The 26,381-nt window shown below is 39.1% G+C and overlaps 1 protein-coding gene across 3 annotated transcripts in view; it reads left to right on the plus strand.

Moving 5' to 3' along the window:
- Nucleotides 1-26,381, plus strand: part of FCHSD2 (FCH and double SH3 domains 2) — a 221,045-nt gene that overhangs the window by 188,822 nt on the left and 5,842 nt on the right. For 2 of the 3 annotated variants that reach the window (XM_077840679.1, XM_077840803.1), the window contains 5 exons: nucleotides 16,663-16,824; nucleotides 22,557-22,691; nucleotides 23,384-23,467; nucleotides 23,604-23,781; nucleotides 24,091-24,311. In XM_077840679.1, coding sequence (XP_077696805.1) covers nucleotides 16,663-16,824; nucleotides 22,557-22,691; nucleotides 23,384-23,467; nucleotides 23,604-23,781; nucleotides 24,091-24,311 — 780 coding nt within the window. The remainder of the gene's footprint in view (nucleotides 1-16,662; nucleotides 16,825-22,556; nucleotides 22,692-23,383; nucleotides 23,468-23,603; nucleotides 23,782-24,090; nucleotides 24,312-26,381) is intronic. The other variant, XM_077840751.1, reaches the window with a different exon arrangement.

The following is a 26,381-nucleotide window of genomic DNA, read 5'->3' on the forward strand; positions in this document are numbered from 1 at the left end:
GCTTCCAAACTTACACAGAGCTCTTCTTCAGGTCTGGGAGTGTCTCAGCTAAATACAAGATGGAACACATTGTTTAGCATGAATAGTTAACACATATTTCAAAGGACCTTTCAAGGTTATATGGTCCATTAACACTCCTCCAGTCAGAGGGAGGGAAGCATCTGGGCAGGGGAGAGGGTGTTAATGGGGTATAGATTGTTATAATATCTATGGCTTCTGTGTAATAAAGCTTGTCTCTCTCACAGAAGGTGGTCCAATAAAAGATATTACCTCCCCCACCTTGTCTCTCAAGGGAAGGGCAGTTCTTCTGAAATACTTAAATACTAAAACAATTTTAGACTGAAATCACAAATTGACTAAGCCAAGGCACAGGAGGGATTACATACAATTGAAGGTAGAGATAAAAGGGCCAAGAGGCAGAAGATATATAGGAAAAAAAGCCGTGGGGTGAGAAATGAATCTTGTAGTATACCATAGAGGAGAATGGTCTTGTCCCAGAATTGGAACTGTTGGCAGAGAAAGCTTGATTGTGCAGGAGCAGAAGCACAGCAGGGGGGAACTACATACCTAGCTATGAAGGTGACCCATAACGACAATGAAGAGGAAAAAGAAAGTTACAAGTTCCAGTTTTACTTCACCTCATGAGGAACAAGTGGAGAGTAATGTACACATGACACACTAAACACTAGAAAATAGAAGAATGAGTAGTGTGTGTACAATATTATTTTATATAAGATGTGATACACTGTATCTGCTACAAAGCTAACACTGGCAACCCCCATTTTTTCATGTTCTCTGCGTGTATATATATATCTTTCTACTGTATTTTCCACTGCATGCATCTCATGAAGTGGGCTGTAGCCCACGAAAGCTCATGCTCAAATAAATTGGTTAGTCTCTAAGGTGCCACAGGTGCTCCTCATTCTTTTTACTGAAAACGAAAGTATTTGCACTGTCTCCTCTGCTTCCTTAGCAGAGTCTGGTATTTTGTAGCTGAGACGTTTCTCTGTCCTTCCCAGTGTGAGATCACATTCTGTTGTACAAAAGATGATGATGAAAGTGCCAGGTCCTTGAGTCTAAGTATCCTTCAGTGGTTAGATGAGCTTCCCTAACTCTTTCTTGCTTCTCTTTTGATGAATGCTTTTTACTGTATACACCAAAGAAATTTAAAGTGCTCTCATAGATTTCTTGAATGGTGGGTATGTAAACTGCTTCATATGTCTGCGAACCTTACGTGTGGCCACAGAATTTACTTAGAATTCAATGAAAAAGTTTACCTGAGCCCAAAGAATTGAGCCTTTAAACTTTTCAACTGAATTTTCCTCTTGGCCCTTCCCTTTTGTCATCTGCAGTCCTCAGCAATCACCTGTCCATGTCAGAAATCTTTAAAGGGGCACTGTCAGGTAGTTTTAGACTCACAATTTGTTGGGTTTTTTTAAACAAAATCTTTGAAAAGATAAGCTGCAATAGAAAAATTTCCATGAACTTTAAGTTTTCAGTGGAAACATCTCTTGCAGCATTTGAAACTCAAACATTTGCAACGCTCTGCTAATTCAGGAGAACCAGCAAGTAAGACTGATAGAGGCAAACTGTAAACCAAAGAAGTTGAATCAGTATCTGTAATTGCCCCAGTAAAGCAAAAAGTAAACCCAACATCATTAGGGCTCTCAGATGTATGGGATTATGTGACATTCCATTCAGTTCAGTTCACTCCAGTCCCAGTCCTCCCATACCAATTTCTCAAGCAGCGTACCTCCAGAGAACAAGTTGCTGTTGGCTTGTAGGTGGCAGGAGAAGGAGACCCCTCCTGTTATAGCTTTGTGCCCCATGCTTTTCTCTGTCCCTCCTCTCCTAGGAACAAAGAAGGGGTCTAAAGAGCTGGTAGGAGCCAACAGTAGATTTTAGATAGGGAGGGGCAGAGAAGGGAGCCATTCTGCAGGGCCCATGCATAATTCACAGGAAGAAGGAGCATTCCCTTCCCCAGATCTCCAGCAGCCCCCTCCAACTCACCCTCAGCCTCAAATGACCAAAATGTGACAGCTGCATTTTGTTTCATGTTCACATGATACACTACAGATCTCACTGATTTTTAAGGATCAAACTAGTTTTTAAACAATATGTTTTTGTTGTATGACTCAAACCCATTTTGCAGTACATAACAGGCCAGTGTAACCCTTCCATCAACCTGTAACACATTGCAAAAGCTGACTTATTGGATTCACCCAATGAAAAAAATCTATTAAAAACTGTTCTTTTTTTTTATTTAAACATATTCACATTTAACTCTTATTGAAGTAATTGGATCTCGAGGATGCTCAGCATATTGCACCACTGGGCCTTATGTGGGCAGCCCAAACCAGATCTCTCTTATGCACTGAGATTCAGTATATTATCACCTTGCCAAATTATATCCTTTCTTTTGCAAAACTGTAGGGAATGCTGGGGTATTTGTAAGCAGGACTAATATTTATTCTGCCACCTCCTGAAAATGTCTAATATCAGCATAGGGATTATAACAGGATAAGTCATATTTTAGATTCAAGTTATCAGTCAATGGACTTTGCTTGCTAATTAGACAAGAATGAGGTTGGTTGATGCTCTATAGTCAGACTGGTCAGTGCTTAGAAGTGGGGAAAGTCCCACCCCTCCTAATTTAGTACAACAATCTCAGAGAGAGTAGTCAAGCTAAAAAGTGTATAAATTGCAGGAGAGACCAAATTAGCTACCTTCATAAAAATTTGGGATCCTTTCCTTACAGGAATAGATTAAAAACACCCTTCACTGTCTCCAAACTAGAGTGACAAGAATGTGGAGAATTGCAACTTTCTCCCACAGTAAGATGTGGAGACTGGACCGAAAAATTTAGATTGGGGTTTATCACTGGTTTAAAAAAAAAAATACTTTAATGGAGTTTTTCTGCACTGGTGCAGGATATTTTTAGAAACTTGTTCAATTTATTTACTCATCCCTTTTCCCTGGGGCAGACTCCTGGATTAAGTCAGGGAAATCAGAACTCACCCCCAAATTGTTCTCATTTAGTTAGCGAATATACAGCAGCTCTTTTTAGTTGCTGTAAAACACTTCCTTTGTTTGTTACCATGTTCCGCTTAAAGATGAACAAAGTTCTAATAGCAATTTGAAAATCAGAACATGCCTGATGTGAGCATCCGCACCGAACAAGATGTTCTATCCACAATGGTTGATACTTAGGGCTTGGCTACATGGCAAGTTACTGCACTGCATGTCAGAGTGTGATTGCTGCCCAGGAATGTTCTGTGTGAACGCTGCTACACCACAGCAGAAGTCCCAGTGTGCAGCTGTGCATACTTCTACTTGAAAGTATAGTATGCTAAGCCTTGCTATGAGACTTCCGCTGTGCTGTAGCAGGGTCCATGTTTCATAGTTTCATAGTGTTTAAGGCCGGAAGGGACCATTAAATCATTTACTCTGACCTCCTGTATTTATGTGGGACGTTACTGCTCCGCAAGCTTGTGCATTGTAGATTCACGCCCTGGCTTGCTGTGTAAACAAGCCTGGATTCTTAAGGCGTAGATTCTGGGGAACTGTGTAAAAATCTATTGAAGGAATTCTCTCACAGGCAAGAAAAGTCTAAACCACTCTTTACTTAAGTGATGGTAAAAGCTTTCCCATTTGATTGTGACAAAGAAAACCACATATAAGGCAAAAGTGTTTTAGTTTGAATAGAAGAGAATGGAGATACATGGCTGAAAAGGAGTATTTTGTTTGTTTGTTTGTTTGTTTGTTTTTAAGTGCCTTTGAAATTCTGTTGCCCTATACTGTCACTTAGGAAAATAAGATGTTTATATTGCCTCTTTGCACTTATTCAACAAAGGGAGGAAAATATGCCAGAAACAACTGTATATTAAGTTTCAGAGTAACAGCCGTGTTCGTTTGTATTCGCAAAAAGAAAAGGAGTACTTGTGGCACCTTAGAGACTAACCAATTTATTTGAGCATGAGCTTTCGTGAGCTGTAGCTCACGAAAGCTCATGCTCAAATAAATTGGTTAGTCTCTAAGGTGCCACAAGTACTCCTTTTCTTTTTGTGTATTAAATGCTCATTTTTGACAACATGGAGGAAACTTTCTGGGCTTTTTATAGCTTTTAGTTCAGGCTATGAAGGTAATCTGAAGGGGATCTGGTTGTCCTTAAAATAGCTTTCCTTTTCTCCCTAGACTGCATCCCTTTACCTTATTTTTTCCTCTCCATTTGACATTACTACATCTACTGATCTGTACTGCAGAAACAAGTAAGAGGTGGTAAAATCTGAAGCTGTTCACTTAGATTCCCTATTCTTTTTTAATAAGATCCTGTCTCCTGGACTCTTCTGCTAGATTGCTTGATTTATTTCTCCTTTCTCTCACTCTCCTCTCTGTCTCAGTCAGAATATAGAGCAGTGGTGAGCAACCTGCTGCCCATGGGCTGCATGTGGCCCGTCAGGGTAATGCACTGTCGGCCCGCCAGACAGTTTGTTTACATTTGCATGGCCACCGACAGCTCCCAGTGGCAGCGGTTCACCATTCCCAGCCAATGGGAGCTGCAGGAAGCAGTGGCCAGCACGTCCCTGCGACCCATGCCACTTCCTGCAGCTCCCATTGGCTGGGAACAGCAAACCGCGGCCACTGGAAGCTGCGGGCAGCCGTGCAAATGTAAACAAACTGTCTGAGGGCTGCAGGTTGCCCACTACTGATATAGAGCCTCTCACTTAGATTGCCTTTTGTTAGGTATCACCAAATAATATAACTGGTTGTAAGACTAAAGAAATTTCTATTGACCTGGAAGAGAGAATACCCATCTGTGCTGAGACACCTTTGCTCTGGTAGGAGAACAGCGACTCCATAGCAATTAATCCTATTTTCATTTACATTTTGCCTCATAATTAGAATATCCATAGCTGTCAAGAGACTGTTTGTACCAGATTAGATTTGATTAAGGCTCATTATGGTGCTGTTTTCTTCATTTGATTAGTTCAAGAGTTTAGTAGAGCCAAACACCACTTAAATCCATCTTTAATTGTAAATTGGGGACTACTATTCCCCTCCCCTTATTTTAGTTCATGGATATTTATTAAGGTCTGACTGGAACAATTCTGTTTTACTAGGTGTGCATCTGCTATTGAAACCCACACACCTCCTGGGTGTGGTGCTCTATTCCATCTAGTGGCACCAAGACCGTTAGACAGAGTTTAATGAGTTTGCTCTACAGCTGGGGTTCTCAAACTGGAGGTCGGGACCCCTCAGGAGGTTGCAAGGTTATTACATGGGGAGTCACAAGCTGTCAGCCTCCACCCCAAAACCCCGCTTTGCTTCCAGCATTTATAATGGTGTTAAATATATTAAAAAGTGTTTTTAATTTATTAGGGGGGCTTCACTCAGAGGCTTGCTATGTGGAAGGGGTCACCCGTACAAAAGTTTGAGAACCGCTGCTCTACAGCCTTAACTAATAATCGCCATGTGGCGTTTAGCTCATGCGGCTTTTAGCTCATGCTATACAGGCTCATGCTTAGCTCCAGAGGCCACAGGTTCGACCCCGCCCGCCAACAACTGGGGTCTGTCGGCGTTACACTATCTCAGGATAAAATTTATTAATTATGTGCCACTTGTGATTTTACTGTATCTCAATTCATATATCTACATTTCAGTGATCAGACTGTTATTGTTTGCATGTTTTTGCTACTGTATCTTTCCACCTTACTGCTGATTTAAGTGGTGGTGTTCTCAGCTCATAATAATTGTGAGAAAATCTAATTCCCGTTGCTTCTGCCAAAAGAATTAAGTGGAATAAGGAAATCAACAGAAAATTCAATTTGTGAAATATCACTTGCTTCTGTCGATGGTTTTGCTAAGTAACCTCACGCTTAGGAGAATAGTGTGAAGTAAACATATTGCCCAAAGTTACTTTGACATCTACAGTTCATGAGTTTTGAGTTGGCTTAGTGGGAAATAGTTTAAGTACAACTAGACAAATAAGAATTTTATTTTAAGGATGATATGGTCAAAAGTTACATCATGGTATTATAAAGAGGTATAAATAAATCTGCAGTACTTGATCAGCTCTCATCTTGGTCACAATATTGCAAAAAATCATTTACTGTGTTTGAGAATCCATGACACCTTGCAGTGATAAACTTCAGTGATGATTTTTTTTCCAAGTAGGTGCTAAAAACAAGATGCTTCTAGACTATGTAGACAATGATTCCAAACCTTGGTAAATATTTGACACTATATCTTGTTGATACCCAAATTTAGAGACAGGTTTGCCAACTAGGGGAGGAGACCTTGAGGGATTTATGTGGCTCAGTGAGAATACAGTTAGGTTGTTCATCAGTGGACATTCCGCAGCTGAAAGTTGATTTATTTCTGAAGATTAATTTTTTATTACAGGCGTGGCAGGATGTTTTCAAGTTGGTAGAAGATAGATGAGACTTAAAATATTAAAGATGCATGGAGAGAAAACTGTTAAATTGTTTGTCTGCTTTCTTACTATGTGCTTGAGTGCTAGCTACTCTTAAATCCACCTTAAAAACAAAATGTTCATTTATTCATGATTAAAATACTTTGTGAATTGATGTGCCAGGATGGATCTCGGTACTGCAAAACTTAAGCATCACTGTTCTAGGATCTCAAGACTACAGGGAATATCTCAGAATTTCCTGTGTTCTTGTAAGTGCATCTGGGATTAGTCTAGTCTAAGATAACTATTAAAATAGCTTTTTGTGTAATTCTCCTTTCCTGTAATGCACATGAGAATTTTTGACTTTTGGAGGATCCTTTAGTGTAGTTCTTTCCTTCATCTTTGGAATATGGATCATGGTTTTCAGTGCACCCTTGCTTCTCAGATACATAGTTTTAATTTGGCAGTGTTCACTTTCAGTTTGTGGTGTTAAAAATACAGATTGTTTGAAGACCTTTTGTGCCTTTAGCATATGGATCTTCTCCAAACCCTCTTGAGCTGCTGGCTAACTTACTGTGAATTCCTGTTGAAGGAATGGTTTCAGAGTAACAGCCGTGTTAGTCTGTGTTCGCAAAAAAGAAAAGGAGTACTTGTGGCACCTTAGAGACTAACCAATTTATTTGAGCATAAGGTTTCGTGAGCTACAGCTCACTTCATCGATGCATCCGATGCTTATGCTCAAATAAATTGGTTAGTCTCTAAGGTGCCACAAGTACTCCTTTTCTTTTTGTTGAAGGAATGGTATTTCCAGTTTTGTGTTCTCTACAAAGCCATCATTTTTTTGAAGTGCTAAGTTGATTCACATTTCTTCATCTGATTTTGTTTTTTAATCTTAAAGTAGTATCCTTTAACTGTCTCCATTTTCTGTACAAATGCCTCAGATTGGCTATAGATGTGGAAATAATTCTGAGAACCCTCTGTGTTAAAAGTAAATATAATGTCAATAATTCAGAAGTTTTTGTGACCTGTTTGCCACATTCAATTTCTTTCTAAATTGATAATTTTAGAAAAACAACCTTTTCTTGCTTGACACCACAATTAAAATGTTACAGAAGACATGGAAGACGATAGGTTAAATCAACTGGTTATGATACCGTTTGCAATAGGACTGTTCACTTTATAAATAGTCACAAATAAAACTTAAAAAGAGCATTCTTCATTTGGAAAGATCCAGTTTTTCATTGTGGTTCCAATGTTGCTTCAAGATGTTAATCAGAGTTCTTATTTACATTGGAAACTGAAGCGAGTTCACCCATGTAGTCATTCATTTTTCAGTTGTTCAATTTTTAAAGCTTTCCTTTTGAAAAGCTCTGTTGCTTTTCATACTGTGGAAATCATTCTGTTGAGGAATGTCCAGAGAAACATCAGTTTAACTAATGGTTGTGCTGCATAGACTTAAAAGTAACTAAGGCTGGCAGTGCACCAGAAGGGTTTTGGAACCTCTAACAAACTCTGTATATTTTTATAAATGACTGTCTAAAACAAGTGGTTGCACCAATAAAGGAAAATAGTTTATATAAAATTTAGCATTTTGTAATTATATTAAGCTATTGTTTGGATATTCCAATAAAATGCTAATGAACAGGAAGATTAAAGTTTTTCAAAAGATAACTTCAGAAGACACAGTACTTTGGGGACAGTATGGAAAATTCATAATATGGCTTGTACACCAGGCCTTCATGATCCCTGCAAAGCACACAATTGCAGGCCCTTCACTTCCCCCAAATTTAAGTGAGTAAGAAATGAAAAGGAGAAATCTGTGGCAGAGTTGGCGGGGGCAGGAGAGAAGTTTACTTTAATGGAGAGCCTTACAAGAAGAGACTTGTCTTTTCTTATTTGTTTTTATAGGGCTAGCACTGTGTGGCCTTGACCTACAATATTACGGCCTGCTACTACAGTATTATGGAGATGCTGGCTGTGACTTCATACTTATGGTTGAGTTCAATTTTGCTCTTAAAACAGGGATTCAACCTCTTTGTTTTGTATGAAAAATACAAAGTATGTTCCACAAACTTGATTCATGACATCAGTAGAGGACAGAGTTAAAGTTGTTTGGGTGTCTTAACTGTGCATTCCTTACCTTAACGTCTTTAAGTTTCTTTTAAGTGTAACCTGAACTCTGAATGTCCTGGGTATATATGCTGGGTTTTGAGATAATTACATTACACCCCATAATGCTTTTTACTCTTACGTTACTGATATAGACTCTCAATCTTAACTTCATCTTAATGGGTTTTTTATGTCTGGGAGTAAATAATAAATATATTTGCTTAAAAATAAAAAATATTTATAGTGTGACTAGATTCTCAGGATTAAAAAAGCAGGACCCTTCTCCTGTGGGAGCAGAGTTCAAAGAGGTACAGTTTTAGTAAGTGTCAGGGAAGTCTGCATATTAGAGTTTGCAGCTGGGAAAGGAAAAGAGAAGGCTTTCCATTTGTCCTCCTTTTAAGAGAGCCCCTGGTTCTGACTCACAGGATGTCTTTTTTTGTTTTGTTTACACAATAACTTTTGTTTATGAATAATGGGCATCCGGCAATAAAATATGGCAGTTCAGTTCAATTAAACAGTGTGTGTTACAATTTTATAACAACGTTCCTTCAAGGTGCAATGACTTGGAATTGCAGACACGCCACAGGATGCTGCTAGTTATCTCCCTCTAGCCCACTAGGGACTCAGGTATTTTCAAAAGGGAAAAATAGGGCCCATAAGAGGGGCAAAATGTCATCTGGGAGGATAGTACGATTCAGAGAAGAAATTTTTTTTCCATCTTGTTCTTTCCTCCTTTTGTCATAGCAAAAAATGAAGTGCAAAAAGCAAAATCTTTATTTTTCTCTTGCTTTTGTGATTTTACAGGGCTGAAACTTATTCACAGTTAATCAAACACTATAGTTGTAACAGATTTTTAGCACATACAGTAGGTCACCTTTTCTGGAATTCTGTAGTTGCTTTTTTTTTTTAATTCTTTCAAAAGAAACTATTTAAAGAGACTTGTCACTAAGGTGTTTTGGGGATGCAAATGAACACTTGGTTTCCTTCAGGCCCTTTTCTTGCATTATTTATTACCTACACATTGTTACATTACTGTTCAGAAATATATTATTTTGGCTGGTTATTCACAGGAAGCTGTGAAACTTATTGTTGCTGCTTTTCATTTCTTTAGTTTTGAAGCAGGAATTTATCCTCATTTTTTGCAAATTATAGATCCAGATGCTCATCTTTAATTCACACAGGAGTAGTAAATACACAACAGGATTTCTTCTTCCATGCAATACAAACATGGGAAGCACATGAAATATAAATAAAACAATATTTTATCTTCAGTCTTATTTTTCTTAATTTTAACTTTATTTCTTTATTATATTTTCATAACTCCTCATCAGGAAGACGTAGGTTGTACAAATAGGCATTGTGCAGACCACTATTTGTTAGCCAGCTTGAACGGTTTACGACTTTTGAAACTGGCATAAAAACATTCTAATTCTGAGCTATTAGACAGTCCTTGTAAAAACACCCATGTTCTGTACTGAGGCTTAATTAAAACTTTGAAATATGGGTAATGTCCAGGTTTCAGATGCTCATGTTTAGCATGCTGGGGTATTAAAGCTGAGGTGCCTCCCAAAGGTTGTTCAGGGTCATAGGAAACATGGATAACTACTTGGTAAACAAAAGATACTCCCAATACATGAGCAGCATGAGTGTCTGTCATAGAGGGTGCCATTTGGGGCCACTCACCCAGAGCGGAAGTATACCACATCCATCTCCTGGGGAGAGGATTCATAAGGGAAATGTTAAAGTACAGAATCAATGGTTACTCCATGACTAGAACTGTCTGGTTTCCTACAGGTAGCGGAAGTTTGAGAACTACTATATCACTATTTTAACAGTTGATCTTGATCTCCCCCTTAGGTAACAGCGGTTTAGTAGATGTGGTACTGTGTGCATATCAAGAAGTAAAACACTTCTCTTTACCTTTTCATATATTTCTTCTTACTCAGTTTTCAAATCAAATGCACTTACTGAAAAAGCTGTTCCTGTATGAGAAGGGGGAAATAAGGCCATGTCTACACTGTGGCAACTATACCGGGTTAGCTATGGCAACGTAGTTATCTTGCCATAATCCCGTAGATGAGACACAGCCTCCAGCGACAGAGGAGTGTTCTCCATCAGTACTGGGTATATCTACACTAGAAACGCAACAGAGGTTCTTCCATCACTGTAGTAAAGCCACCTCCCTCAGAGGCAGTAGCTCGGTCAATGGAAAAATTCTTCCATTGACCTAGCGGTGTCTACACGGGGGCTTATGTCCGCATAACTGCATCACACGTGGGGACACACATCTCAAGGAACCAAGGTGAGTGACTTCTTCTGTTGACCTAGCTACATTTACGCTGGGGATTAGATTGGCATAGCTATGGTGCTTAGGGGTGTGGATTTTTCACCCTCCACCCCCCCCAGCACTGTAGCTATCTCAACCTAAATTTTACTTGTAGAACAGGCCTAAGCTAAACTGATAAGTCACCTTTATACTGGTATGAACACGTCCACACTAGGTCTTGGGCCAATATAACTATATAGGTTAAAAAAAAAAATCACACTTGTAACCAACATAGTCATACCAGTACAAGTTTCAAGTGTAAAGCAGGCCTAATCCTGCAAGTATTCTTTAGGTTTGTCTACGCTAGGGAAAGCAACAGACGTTTGTGTCCTGGAACAGAAGTTTGTGGAGTGTTCAGACATTCATAAATCTGTTGGGTAGCTTGAGTTAATTGATTGCCAGTTAACTTGCATTAAAAACTCTAGTGTAGACTTAGCCTTTGTGGTATAGCCCTTAGGGCCAGTTTATTTTACAGGCTTTTTCTTCATCCTGTAAGACATTGGCTTAAGCACATTAGCATAAGCAAAGTTTAGGTCTGTGACCTTTAGCGTAGTTAAAGTGGCCTAATGTTCACCCTAGATTTTGGGGGACTGGGAGTAGTTTGCTTAAGAGAAAAGTTGGCATAAAATGAGACTAGGCAACTGTAGGGACACTGAACCTGTACTAAACTTTGGTATTTTCGGCTAGGATTGTTGGCAGATGTCTAATCACAAATTTGCTTCTGCAATATGGTAATGAGTAAATAGGGATTAATATGCTATCCTATTAGGTAAAGGCACCCCAATATTATGAGGGTGAGGAATTTGGATGTGGATGGTGGAGACTGGGTGTTTGTATGAATATTCGTGGTGATTTCCAGGCCCTATATAAGTAAGAATCCACATGAAGAAGGAGCTAGTCCTCCGCCTTTCAATATTTTAATGCTATAATTTATCACCTATCTTCAAACATTGGGGATCTGGACCATCAGACCCATTTGGCATGCCAGAGATGGGCTAGTCCTTTGTCCCTTCACTTTTTACCACCAGATCTCCAATAAAGGGGTGTGAGTATGTAAGTCTGTGAGCATACGCTATGCAAGGAATAGCCTTTAAGATTTCTCTAATACTCTATTATTTGTATTTGCTTATGTGGTTTGGAGCTTTCTTGTCTCTATTAATTGTATTAATAAAGGAGGTTAAGGTTGAGTTTTGCTCTGCATGTGAGTGCCCTTGCCATATACCCCGGGGTTCCCTACAAGATATTGAACTTGTCGATTTTGATTCTGGGCAAGAACCTTAGTATACTCCTCTCATTAGCTGACTACCAATTGGCATTTATTATAGGATCAGGCTACTTTGGGGACAGTCATGGGACTCAAAGTGTGACTTGTGTTAGCTAATAGGTTTGTAAATACTGGCCTAGACCAGCGTTTCTCAAATGCGGCCACCATGGCCGTATATGGCCACCAGGACCTTTTCTTGCAGCCACAGCCCCCTGGGCTGTGATGGGGGCGGGCGGAGGGAGAGGGTGGAGGAGGTGCAAAGCAGTGGCCTCTCTCCCAGGGCTGCTAGCAGCAGTTGGGCCCTGCCCCCCTCCGGAGACAGAAACACTGGGGGTGCAGGCAGCTGGTGAATTCCCCACATTTCCCGCGGGTAGGGGAGGCAGGCTTTGGCCATGGGGCTTCGGGCTCCGTCCACACAGTGGCAGATTCTGATTCAGGCTTTGGCCCCAGACTTACCGTCCCTACCACCCCCACCCGCCCCCCATTGTCCCTAGCCCTGCTGCTTCCATGCCCAGCTCCACATCCAGGGCTTAATTTGTCCCAGGGCTTGCTGGGGCTGAGTAAGTCTACTGTGAAAAGTGATACAAGTCTTAGGGAAAAAAAGCTAGCAAGTCTTAGGGAAAAAAAGCACAATGGAAAAAGCAAAAGAAACAACAAAAAAGACAAAAACATGCGAAGCACCTTATTTGTGTTTCTTCTGTTTATGTCCAGTAAAGAATAGAGACAACTGTAAATTATTTTTATTACCGAGTCTGAAAAAACCCTACATAAATAAATTACAATGATTTGGACATGTATATGTGCATATTTCTTTGTTTTTCCTAAAGTTAATGAAATATTTTAGGAAAAATTGTCAGCACGGCCACCAGCCAGAGTTGGTGGCCGCACTCTGAGGCCACCAAAAAATTTGTTGTGAGAACCCCTGGTCTAGACAGTCATAAGGACATAAGCATTTGTGGTTTACCATAGTCTGAGGCGTAGTATAAACCATAAATGTTTGTGGGGTACCTAGATTAATGTTTATAACTGTGTAGTTACCTCAAGTTAATTGAGAATAAGTTAAATTAAAACTGCAACAAAAATTTTGGTCTAAACATATCTTGTGTCATTTTTCAGGGCATGGGAAAAGTCTTCATGTTGTAATACCGTATTAAAATGTGTTAGCATTTGGTACAACAACATTGCAATGCATTATGGTATGGTAAAGTTGCTCCAAAATTGTATGCATGTGAGAACCCATCTTAACTCAGCAACATAATGACTTGAAGAAGGCGTTTGTCACATCTCACAAACTAAGAAAAATGGCAACACTGTGGGGTGTCATTAGAAATGTGTTTGGCTTGAGTAGCACCAGGTAGTGAATGGGCAGCTCCAAATAGAAGAATGGATGAATTCCAAAGAATCCCTTCTGATGGACTAGAACTCACCTTCCCCCAGTGTCTGTAGGGAACTGGGGTCAGGTGTGGTTAGAAAGTGTTGTAGTGTGTTAGTCTTAGACCTTGTTTACATGAGAAAGGTATACTGGTTTCTACATCAGTTTAGTTAAGCTGGTGCAGCCCTCTTGTACAAACACTCTGATTTCAGTTAATCTCTTATCTCAATTTAGCCTAATTTGGTAAGGAATCAATTTAAGATACATGGATGTAAACATCTTTGACTGAACTAAGAGCGTCCCCACAAGGGGATTTATTGTTTTAGTTAAATCAATAGTTCTTCTGTCTGCACCCAAGACTTTAGAATACTCAGATTTGCAGCGTTGGGTGCAATCGTAAAGAAACGCACAGGTATGACATGTTCCTTAGAATTGCAAGATTCACCAGATCTGTCTGGCAGTCCTGGGAATTCCAGATTTACTCTCATTTTACTGTTGTTTATGCTATAGAACTTGTTAAATATTAACAAGAGTACAAACAAGCGCTTCAGTGAGTGATTGGTCGGCATTTTAAGAGATGCTTAATGCTGTGGTAAATTGGAAGGACCCCATTTTACAACATAAAATAATAGATGCGGCTCCGTCTTCAATTCGAGTGTGTCAGGGGAGCTCCTTTTCCCTTCCTCTTCTATTCAAATCAGTATTCTTTGAAGTTTAATAACATGGTGCATGTGGTGCATGTTAACATCTTTAATTTACTGTTTTCTCAGTAGTAAAGTTTGCATATGAGAACTATATCCACAGTATACATTAATCATTCAACTGATGGCTATCTGATAACGATCTTTAACTTTTTAAGCATGCTTAACTGAGAAATAGAAACTCTTCGTGGTTCAGTGGCTTTGGTCTTTTCCCATGGAAAATGTGTTCTGAACTCCTCCTGCCCCAGCCTCCAGTATCTGCATCTAACAGCATCTTGGCAGATTCTGCTGAACTTCAGAATTTCTTCTAGGTCCCCTGTTATATTTGTGTGCTGTTAAAAAATTACCTTTACTTTAAAGAGCATTAAATGATAAGTAGTAGAGTATATACTTTTGCTCCAGTAGCTCCTTAAAACCCCATATCCCATGATGACTGCACTCATGTTTAAAGTAAGAATTTTTTTTAAATAGTCCTGTAATTTGAAACAGAATTATAGTTACCACTGTTGCTTCTTTTTGATCAGGGTAAGAATGTACACCCAGGCAACATAAAGTTCCATTCAGTCAGATTTCTAGATGTTATAGCTACAGTTTCTCTTAGTAATGCTGCAGGTTTTCTGATTTATCCTCTTTATTAAAAGTAGGATCATTGAGGATCCAGACCAACATCACACTAAATCAAGATACATTATTCCAAATCCCCATAACATTGTTAATACTTACTAGGCCTATTATTTTACATCCAAGAATTATTACTATCTTGTAGAGTAAGCTAGTGTTCTAACACAGAGTAATACAGATTCTTGGTACACTCAGCTGTGCTTCCACCACAGAAGGAAGGAAGAAGAAGGAACAATAGGTCAGCCTAGTTGGTTTGTACCGTATAGAAGTAGCATTGCATAATGAGTCATTTAGGAGTTTTCCTGTCAGTGGTGACACAACAATATTTTAGCTGGGTACACAGAATTACTTTAGAGAATCAGCAGTTAAACAGGGTGACTGTTTGTTTATGAAAGTGTACAATTCCCATTTCAAATTAGGCTAAACAGTGAACACTGAGCTGAAGAAAATGGATCGTTATCCAGAGAAGTTTTAGTAAACTGAAGATTGAAACAAATCATTAGACCATTTTGGTTCGCCAACTCTTGTTCTCTACTTCCCTTCCCATTATTACTGGTGATTTACCAACATGTTGTATTTGAAATAGAAACTTTCTCCTTTCTGACTGGTTACCTCCTGATTCATTCAGTGTTATCAAAATGTATTGTCTGGAACCACAGTGGAAGACCCAGGCAAGAGAGAAAAGAGAGCGCTTTTTTCAGGCGCAACATGCTAAGAATTAACAATGCTGTGAAAGGAAATACAGGAAAAACTACAAGATAGTTAAATGGGTTTCCACTCCCACCTCTGTCACTGAACCACTCTGTAACCTTTTGTAAATCACATAATCTTTGTTTCACAGCTTCCCCAACTGTGAAATGCAAACAGGGTAGTCTGGTAGCTACAATACTGGCCTGGAAGTCAGGTGACCTGTGTGACTGTTGGCAAGTTGCTTCATCTCTATGCCTCAGTTTCCCTTCCTACCTTTTTACAATGGGGCCCTGATCTCAGGTGGAACCGCTAGACCTCTGTAAACAAGTAGTAATAATTCTAAAGCACTTGGAGCCACAGCATTAAATGCTAAGTAGTAGTATATGCTTTTGCTGTAATAACTCCTTAAAACCCCATATCCCATGATAACTGCACTCATTCAGAGAGCTATCTATTTCTCCTGGTGTACTGGTGAAACCACAGACTCTTCCAGTTTTAGATATGAGTGAACTGAAGGGGGAGGGCCATAGGGGGGTTGTTTTTTGTCTTTTTAATTTGTTACTATGAAAGGGATGCGGTCAACTTGAAATTGTCAGTTAAAAAAAAGGAGTAGTTTCAGGTACTGCCATTGTTTGAGTTCGTCCATCAGTTTTTACAATCACATTTTCCTATTTTTATAAACATTTTCTCTCCCCTGTTCCAGTGCAAAAAGTCTGCACAAAGGAGGGGGAACTGTATTTAGTATTGTCTAGTATTCATTTAGTATTGCTAAATGCATAAAGTAAACTTACAGAAAAAGTAGAGAAATATTTTTTCTCCTATTTTTCAGTTCCAGTAATTCTACATCTTACATGTAAAAATTTGGTTTGAAAATTTGATATTTTTTTAGATGACAAACTTCCCATAAAATATACGAAGAGCAAGTTTGTATAAGTGAATCGACGTGATGTTGAAAATCCCATTTTGTGGAATCTGGATAAGCTGGTATTTTGCATCTCTGCGGGCAAAAAAATTAATAACTGGACTTGTTTCTAAAGTGGAACTGATTTCTAAGCTTCCTGTATAGTCTAATTGGTAGACTAGAAAAGGGTGTATTTTAATTATGAGAAGAAATTAAATCTAGACGTGAAACAATTTGGATAATATTTTCCGTGTTTGTCTTTTCAGATAATTAAACTCAAAGCAGAGGCTCGTCTTGATCTGCTAAAGCAAATAGGGGTGTCTGTTGATACATGGTTGAAGAGTGCAATGAATCAAGTGATGGAAGAACTGGAAAATGAACGCTGGGCAAGCCTTCCTGCCGTGAACAATAATGGCTCTTCACACCTGGTACTGTCTCCATTTTGTAACCTTGATCTCTTGTTTCCCTTTGAACCTTAGCTAATGTGCATCCTGGACACTGGTACATAGATCACAATTAATGCGGGATAAAACAGGAAGAGAGAAATTTGAGGAAGTGTAGCTGTTTGACAGCTAACGCTAGAAAACTTCAGTGTAACTTTTATGTACCTTGATTTCCCTATTGGATGTTTTATACCCATCTCACATGGGTGTTCAAGTTTAATCAATGGTGTATGATACTCTTTGGGATAATTGAATGAAAGGGAGCATTGATAAAATTTAGAAAACACCTAAATGATTTAAGAGCCAAAATCCTATTTTCAAACATGACTGAGGCACTTAATCTCTTAAATTCCACCGACTTTCACTAAGACTTGAACTCCTAAGTGCCTTTAAGTCCCTTTTGAAAGCGGGAGTTGGGCTCCAAAGTCATTAGATGCTTGTGAACATTTTACCATATGTCAATAGTTTAGCTACAAAGCAATTAAATCAGGCCAATCCAAAAATACAAGAATAGGTTTGTATAGGCTATAATTAAGGCTACATTTATGTCACGGCGGTCATGGAAGTCACAGAATCCATGACTTCCAGAGACCTCCTTTCAGAGTAACAGCCGTGTTAGTCTGTATTCGCAAAAAGAAAAGGAGGACTTGTGGCACCTTAGAGACTAACCAATTTATTTGAGCATAAGCTTTCGTGAGCTACAGCTCACTTCATCGGATGCATACTGTGGAAACTGCAGAAGACATTATATACACAGAGACCATGAAACAATACCTCCTCCCACCCCATTCTCCTGCTGGTAATAGTCCTTTTGGTACGATGTCCATCTGCTTGACATTCTCTGCTTCAGCCCCAGGGGCTGCAGGACTCTGGAGCTGACAGCCAGTGAGGCCCTACATCCAGCTACAGGTGACAGAATCTTGAGGGGGCCCTCCTGAGGGTTCCAGCGACGGGCGACAGCCTCGCCCAAGGGTAAGGGGGACACCTCAGGCGAACGGCTGGGGGTGTCCCATTTTCTCTTTGGGAAATACGGTCACCCTGCAGCTCCTAGCCGCCGTGGGCAGAGGGGGAATCCCACAGCTCCCAGCCACCATGGCGTTGGGGGAAACCATGAAGCTGTAGCAGCAAAACTCACAGACAGGTCATGGCTTCCGTGAATTTTTGTTTATTGCCCGTGTCCTGTCCATGACTTTTACTAAAAATAATCATGACAAAATCTTAGCCTTAGCTATAATATACATCAAACTTTCCATTTTTTTATTGTCCACAGTTGTTTACAGAGTAGGCAAAGTAGGCCATAAAACACTTACTTGGATGTTCAACTTTGGAAGAGATTAATTTTTTGATCTAATTCAAGAAGCAGGAAAAGTTAATAATTTTCTTTTTCCTCTCACCCTGCCCAAAGAATAATGTGCTTCAAAATAAACACTGATAAAAATTGCCTAAACCAAGAAATCCTATTTAAAAAAACAGAAAGAACTAAAAAAGAGCTTTTAATCTTATTTTTCTTACATGGCATGCAATGCTGAGATGTCACCATTGGCAGTAAAACTAGCCAGTCTGTTGCTCTTCATTGGAAGCAGGCAAAAACAAAATTCCTGTAAGTTTAGTTAGTTTGCCTCAAACAGAATGTCAGATTTTATATATCCCCTTAGCATATGGCAAAGCACGTAAAGTTCAAAGGCTTTTACAAACTTGGTCTCAATGGGGGAGGGGGCGCGCGTTAATTGCAGTGGGCAAATGCCTTTGCTATTTATGGTTAAATTCACACTTTATGTTAATGTTTTTGACAACTACTTGGAGTATAAACAAAATCTTTTTGTGGTGGGAGGGTGGATTTGTAGTGTATGGCCTCATGCCTTTGAGAACAGGCTTTCCTTCCCTGGCAGCCCACAAGAAACAGGGCCTGCTCTGCCAGGATGCAGCATTTACACACACCCATCTCCTTACCACCTTTTCCTGGCTCTGTTGTATCTTTACCGTTTTCTTGTCAACGGTCAAGTATTCTGGTAGCAAACCCTCACAGATGAGTCTCTTGTTGGAAATTCAGAACGTTGTGTCTGTATCCACCTAGTTTCTGCACAAGAAGCAGAAATCCAGTGGAAGCCTTCTGAATTCACTCTCTGTGCATTGTGCTTTGTCTTCCAGAAAATATTGGACTTATTCTCCAAACTTTATTCACAGTTATTTATACTACAGGCTATTTACAATCCTTGTTCTCACAACTCTGTCTCTGGGGCAGAGATTCCCAGGGATGGTGTTACAATTAGAGACTCGAGTCTCACAAAATTCAGTGCCAGGTTTTAGACTTGCCAAGGCACAGGAGCGTTCTCATCCGGGTTTTGGTTTAGGCCCTTTCAAGCTATAATAGATGAGAATAGCTACATTGCTATGTTTAACTGTATTTTTTCCCTTTCTTCTCCTTCTACCCCACCTCCTTCAGCTTCCTGTTACAGAAACTGGGTTCTTCCCAGTACCCTTCCTCTATCCAATCAGACACACAAACAGTTGGCTCCACATCTAAAGCTAGTGCCAGCCCCTTGCAAGCTGGCAGATGCTACAGCGTGGGAGGATAAAATGTAATTTCCATTTTCCCCCTTTACACATACACGCACCCTTGTGTATAAAGGATTGTATTGACCTTGGCAGGCCAGATGAGGACAGCCCATAGATGGTATTTCTTAAAGCTGTTACAGACATTACTTTGTTTACAATTATAAAAGTTTACTGCTCTGCTTTTCATATGAGATGCACTTTCACTTCACTCCCTAGAAGCAGGCAGTTTTTAATGTTAAGGATTCAACCTTCTACCTGTGCTTTGTCATGCATAGCTGAGCAAAATTTGTGTTCTTTGTGTCTGGTCTTGTGATGAGATCATTTGTTCACCCAAACTCTCAATGAATTGTCTCTTAATAAGTTATAAATAAGAAAATAGCATAGCTGAAACAGCTTGATATCTCAATATTTATTTAACCTGCTAAAAAGATACAATAGTGTAAAAAGCCTAAGGAATCAATGTCACCTCACATAGCCAGCTGTCTGTATTGTGTAATGTAGAAATGCACAGTTTGGGAGCAGAATACTAAATACTAAATAGAATACTAAATTTATTCTACTTAGGTGCCAGCTAAATCTTTTGTCATAATTTAGTGATTTAATGCCACCTGGAAAATGGGTTTGATACTGCTGTTCTGTATTAGTGTAATTGGGGTGATATAGTCTATTTATCCTATGAAAGAGGAAGAGAATGATGCCCGGTTTTGGTAGTCACTCATGACTCTCAACTCCGCTGAGATGGATAATAATCAAAACTAGTGTGCAGTTTAAAAAAAAACAAAACCAGAAAATAAAAACCAACAAACAAACAAGCATGAGTGTACTTTCCAGGTGTCTGGTTAGCTGTAAACATGGAACTGTGATTGCTTGGATGATTGTAATGGGATAGTATCTTTCACCTTTTAGGTTCAAATTCAGCCCATGTTATCATCTGATAGTTTTTCAGCAGCCTGTGTGAAATGAGTCATGGTCTCAAGCCAGAGGTGCCCACATCACAGTTGCCACTGATGGACACCTTTGCAGTTTCAGCAGAGTTGTCAAAGGAGTGAGTGGATATGAAATCTCAACTCCTCTCACTCCTAGAAGTTGTTCATCCAAGTCAGAATAGAGGTGCATTGATGTGAAAGCTTTTTCTGCTGCTGATGGAGCTCTGTCTGTTCTGAGGATAAATAAAAGACTTCTAGATAGTAATTAAGTCACCAGCACTAAATCTGCCCAAATATATGTGTGTATATAGTTGAGACAAGATAATTAAATTATCTAACATACTGTCATGTAAATGATGCCCTGTTACTTTTTTTATCTGATTTTATTCTTGTGTTGGGTTCAGTTTGTGTGCCTTTGGTGTTCCTGCTGCTGACATATTTACTGTGTTTACATTGTCATTCATTAGCAGATTTTGTAAAGAACAAAAAGCTATATAAATCAAATCATTAGGGATTCTGTATCTTGAATGTTCCTCCTCCTATTTGTGTTCTAGATCTCTACTTTGCAAATAGATTCTATTCAAGGGATTTTTGAATAGTCACACTGTCAACATTAAAATGTATTTTTCTTCTTTATATTCGAAAACCAGGACCAGATGTTTTATGAACAAGTATTTCTAAACATGATATGCTACTTTCCATGATGTTTCATATGGCTCTCAGTTGCAGGTTCAGCAGTGGCTGCTTTGAGGGAGACCAGGCTTAACAAGTGACATTTGTAGGAACTGTGCAGAGCTTGAATTTACCTTAATCTACAAAATGTCAAATTAAAAAAGCCAATGTGTTAACTAGATAGAATATTAAATACTTTTTGTCACAGCAGTCTCTGTTAACATTCAGTCAGAATGGATGCAAACTGGACTTCAGTGGAAAGGACCAGTCTAAATTCATATGAATTATGAAGCTATAATCCGGTCAAAATAATTAATACAGTGGATTTAGTTAGTGCACTACCTTGCTTCAAATATGGCTGAGGTAAAATGAGTTGGTTGCTCTCAGGCAAAGCCATAAACATCAGTCTGTATCACAAAATCACCACATCCTATGTCATTCTGCTCAGGCCATGACCAAGATTAGAATAGCAAGGATGTTGCAGGTGTGGCCTGAAGTGTTTTGGCAGAACTGATTTGGGAAGTCTGCACAGTAGCTGTCTGCCCTACACCTGGCTCTTTGCTGTGTGGCCTGCCTTCTTGCTTTCATGAGGGAGCACAAAATTCACTAAATTAAACAAATTAAAAAGAATAAATAAAAAGTTAAGAATTGTAAAATCTAGCAGTGTTGCCTTTGGTTTTGAAAGATGGTGTTTTTTTTCATGAGGTAGAATGTTTATCCAGTGTTTAGTCCAGGCACAAAACCAAAGTACAGTGCGTGTCATCACTGCTCAAACTATGTTTACAGAAACTTGTATTTTTTCCAGCCTATCCCCTTCTGCCTTTATTTAGCTTTTTATAAATACTTTTTATTTTAATTCTTCTTCCCCATCGACCTTTTTTCATATAAACTGTACTGAAAAACTGAAGAGATTACTTTGTCAGCAATACACTTGAAGGAAAGCTGGTGTTTTTGTCTGGTTTTGTTTTTTAAGTTTTAGCACTTCATTCTTAGTGCAGCTTCATTTTGTACCTTAAGGTCATAGGCTCACCGTTCTTTTAGCAATGTGGTTCTTCAGTACATTGTTCTTTCACCATTAAACTTTATATGATAATCTGAAGAATGGCTACTGTACTTTGGACTTGTCACTACTTCAACACCTCCACTTATCAGTACTCTTTTCTAAACGCTTGAGCCCTACATTCCACCAGTGTTCTTACAGTGAAGGTTTAGTGTATGTTTAAAACACAGGTGACTGCTCTTCAATTAAGAGATGCTGTTGAGTCCGACATAAATGTTATTTGATAACTTGCATTCTTTGCTTCCGGATATTTGCTCAAACAGATTACTACTTTCCTGAAGTTATTTGGAGAACAGGTATATTGATTTCTAGTGGTGGCATTTCTCCTTTGGTGTTTTTCCAAGATAGAAACTTAAATTGTAGCACTACTCAGTCACCAGCAGATTTGGAATCTAGAATTTCAAGTAGTTGGAGTTACTATAGAACCTAAACCATTCATTTTACTATTGTTTTTTCATCTTTTTTATAATCCAATACAGTTACAAATTAATTTCTCTTAATAGCTTAATGCTGATGCAGAAAGGGAGGAAGGGGAAGAATTTGAAGACAGCATGGATGTTTTTGATGATAGTAGTTCCAGTCCTTCTGGAACTCTACGAAATTATCCACTGACCTGCAAAGTTGTTTATTCATATAAGGTTTGTATTTTTTTAAAATCTCAGTATCTTGTCAGTAGGTGAGTTATCACAGAAACATGTAATAAACTTTATAATAATGATGTCTGTGGGAGTTTGCCCAAGGAAGGACCTCAAGAGTTAGCCCAGTAATAATACACATTAAATGAGTAAAGTCATAGCAATACTATAAATGTATTACTGTAAAAGTTAATAAACTTTTAGCAAGCTTAATAAAGTTGTTAACCACATCTAGGCTCCAGTTCAGCAAGGTACTTAGATTCATCTAACTTTAAGTGTGTAGGTAGTCCCATTAACTTCATTGGGCCTACTCACATGCTTAATGTTAGACACATGTATGCAGTCTTTCACATAGTGTCTTTTGTACCAATGAATCACTAAACGTTTTAGTAATAAATTTTACAGAATTAAATAGGCATGAGCATAGTAGGTGTAGTGGTCTTGGACAGACTTGCTCTCCTTGACTGAAAAACTCACTTATAAATATCAGTAAGAGAATAGAAAAACCCTTATTAACATGTTTTCAAAGGCTTTAAAAAAAAAGAAAAATCCAGGACATACTTTATATTTTTTTTTTAAATTAGTGTAAAAAAATACTGAGGATGACAGTTTCCCTTTAAATTTCTGGTTTCTGTGATGGGCACATACCTGGCAAGTAACATTCTTCATTTGTATATGACTTCTGTACATTCCAGGCTTCTCAGCCAGATGAACTGACCATTGAGGAACATGAGGTATTGGAAGTGATTGAAGATGGAGACATGGAAGACTGGGTAAAGGTATAATTTTCCTTGCTCATTTTCCTTCCTTTATAGCATTTTGAAAGGGGACTGGAAGATCTGTTTTTGTTTCTCATTATGGTCTTTTACAGCAGCATGCAAAAACTTAATACATTTTCATCCGATTTACTTACAGGCACGAAATAAAGCAGGCCAAGTGGGTTATGTGCCAGAGAAGTATCTGCAGTTCCCAACATCCAACAGTCTGTTGAGTATGCTGCAATCACTTGCGGCGTTGGATAGTCGGTCACACACCTCAAATAATTCAGCTGAAGCTGAGCTAGTCTCAGGAAGCCTAAATGGAGACTCCAGCGGTAAATACTAATAAATAAAACATGCCTGTCAGTTTTATTCTTGATAATGTTCTTTTGCTCTATATGAATGGTATGCCCGTGGATTGGGGCAGGTATCTCCTTACCCAAGGGCAACCATTCGCATAGTACCCGTGTCCATGTCTAGAATCTACCAGATGTGTCTAGCTATGTCTCTGAAGGCTCTGATTGTCAACATTAGTCACACTAAAGTAAAACTAAAGTCCTTTTCAGTTTAGCAAAGATGTATACTGTGCATTTTTAAAAAATGTAGCTCATTCTGATTACAATCCCTTTCATCTCCCAATCTAGTCTGTTTTGTAAAAGCACTTTATGATTATGAGAGCCAGACGGATGACGAGCTGTCCTTCCCAGAAGGAGCAATCATCCGTATCTTGAACAAGGAGAACCAGGATGATGATGGCTTCTGGGAGGGGGAATTCAATGGTCGTGTTGGGGTTTTCCCCTCTGTGTTAGTGGAAGAACTTACAGCCTCAGAAAATGGAGAGACGCAGTGGACTGGAGATATTCAGGTATGTGAAAAATGAAGCATGGCCTTGGTTTGCTAGTGTTCTGCATTACCACACAGGGGACCCAAGCGTTTCTGTATAGTATCCTCTTCTCTCCATTAGTGAAGAGCTTTGACAAGCTCCAGTGTCTTTCTTGTTGGAGGATGGTGGCTACTATAAGGACGTGGGATTCAAAGCAAGGGAAAGGGGAGAGGGCTGCAGGGACCCTCCTCCCCATTCCCTTAAAAAAAAATTAACTGCTTTCCTTTATTGTGTGACCCAATATAATATTCATCAAATGCTGTATTGTGGCAACCATAAGAGATCTGTGCACAGAATAAAGGGATGGTTAGAGGAGAAGGGAAATGAACCAAGGAGGAAATTCTCAATCTCCTTCCTGTAATTAATTTGTGGAGTAGATCGAGAGATCAAACAGACCCTGGCAAAAACAATCTTATCAGCTCAGACAATCATATTTTAATGCTTTCATAACTAAAGCGGTACAATACTTTCACAAAGTTTTAGAGGGCAAAACATTCAGCTGTAGGATTTTAACAAGTACATCCTCAGCTTAGTGCAATATTATGATCTAAAAATAGACACTAATTGATATTGTATTTAACCAATTTATATCATAATAAAGAATTAACTCTTATTTACAGAAACAGTGTTGCTAGAAATCAGAATTCAGTGCCTTCACCAGAGAGTAATTTATCTAGTGCTTTTTATTGGTTCTCTTTGAGAAGTGACCATATAAATTGACAGGAGAAATAAGTTGTGACAAGCTGCTGGGGATACCCTGAGCTGTGAGACACATGCTATCTCTCTCAGCCTCAGCAGGTGGGAGCTTTGCTGCAGCTATGCAGTGAGACAACAACTCCTGACACACCAGCTTGTCTGCCTTGCCAGCAAACTCCTCAGGGCTCTCCCAGCCCAAACCTTGCCTAGCAGGTAACAGCCAGTGAACTCCACCCCTGAGTTCCTCAGAGATGTCTCTCTGCAATGCACAGCCCATATGAGTGTACATTCACAGAACATTTTAAAGGAGCTGCCAACTTAATGAGACAGAAACAGCAGTTTGTTATCTTGACCAGAGTTAACAATCACTTCAGTTCAATCAAAACACACTGGGTTTGTTTAGATAAAAAGTAAAACAAAAAGCTGTTTTAAGTGAGTTCAAGTACAAGGGATAAAGGACGAAAGGGTTATAAACAAACAAAAGTAAAAATACGCTTTTTAATGGCTAGGATCTATCTTAACAAGCTTTACAGTCTTTGTTCAAAGTAGTTTCCTCACTAATCTTCTTTTTCCAGCAATGGCTGACTAGCTCTCACTCAGGAGCACCACAAGGTCTAAGGCTGTGGTTTTCTTTGTCTGCTCAGATGAAGGATAATTTAGGGGTTCTCTGCCCCCTCTTTATAGTCCAGTAAACCTTTGAAAAATATTTCTCTAAAAGTTCATTGACCCTGCTTCAAGAGGCAGGAAGGCTTCCTGGGAGTGCAGTCTCCCTCCCCTGCTGAGATTAGGTGATCACTTTTTCCCCACTTGCTCTTGTGATGGTTTTGTTTGCCTGGCATACAAATGTGCTTTTCTTTGTCTTTGGTCACACCTTGCTCAATGTACATGGGAGACACATTCAAGTGGACAGAACCATAGTCCTTTGTCTGGAAAAAAATTTTATCAACTCCCCTTGGCATTCCTGGTTTAAACACAGTTTAGTCATAGTTGCAACATATCTGTATAATCCTTTTTTGGTTGTCCATACATCTATAATGCAAGAATATTGATGATCAGTGACACATTACATGACATCTTTTAGATACAGATTATAAGGATAAGTGAGTAGGGGTATACTGAGTTGGTCAACCCAGCCTAAATTCACTGGTAGATACCTGGGAGCCCCTTGCCTTCTGGCACAGGGATGCTCTTAGAGTCAGCTATGACTTATTTCTCCGGATGGAGCCATGCAAGAGCTTGGCAGAATCAGACATAAACATGTCAAAATGCAGGCTGTGTTGCAATTTGGTAGGAGTTGCAGGTTTTTATACAAGCAATTTTTTTCCTAGCTTGTGATAGTCATTAAAAAGACAACGG

Source organism: Eretmochelys imbricata, chromosome 1 (assembly GCF_965152235.1).
Source record: "Eretmochelys imbricata isolate rEreImb1 chromosome 1, rEreImb1.hap1, whole genome shotgun sequence".
Classification (NCBI taxonomy): Eukaryota; Metazoa; Chordata; order Testudines; family Cheloniidae; genus Eretmochelys; species Eretmochelys imbricata.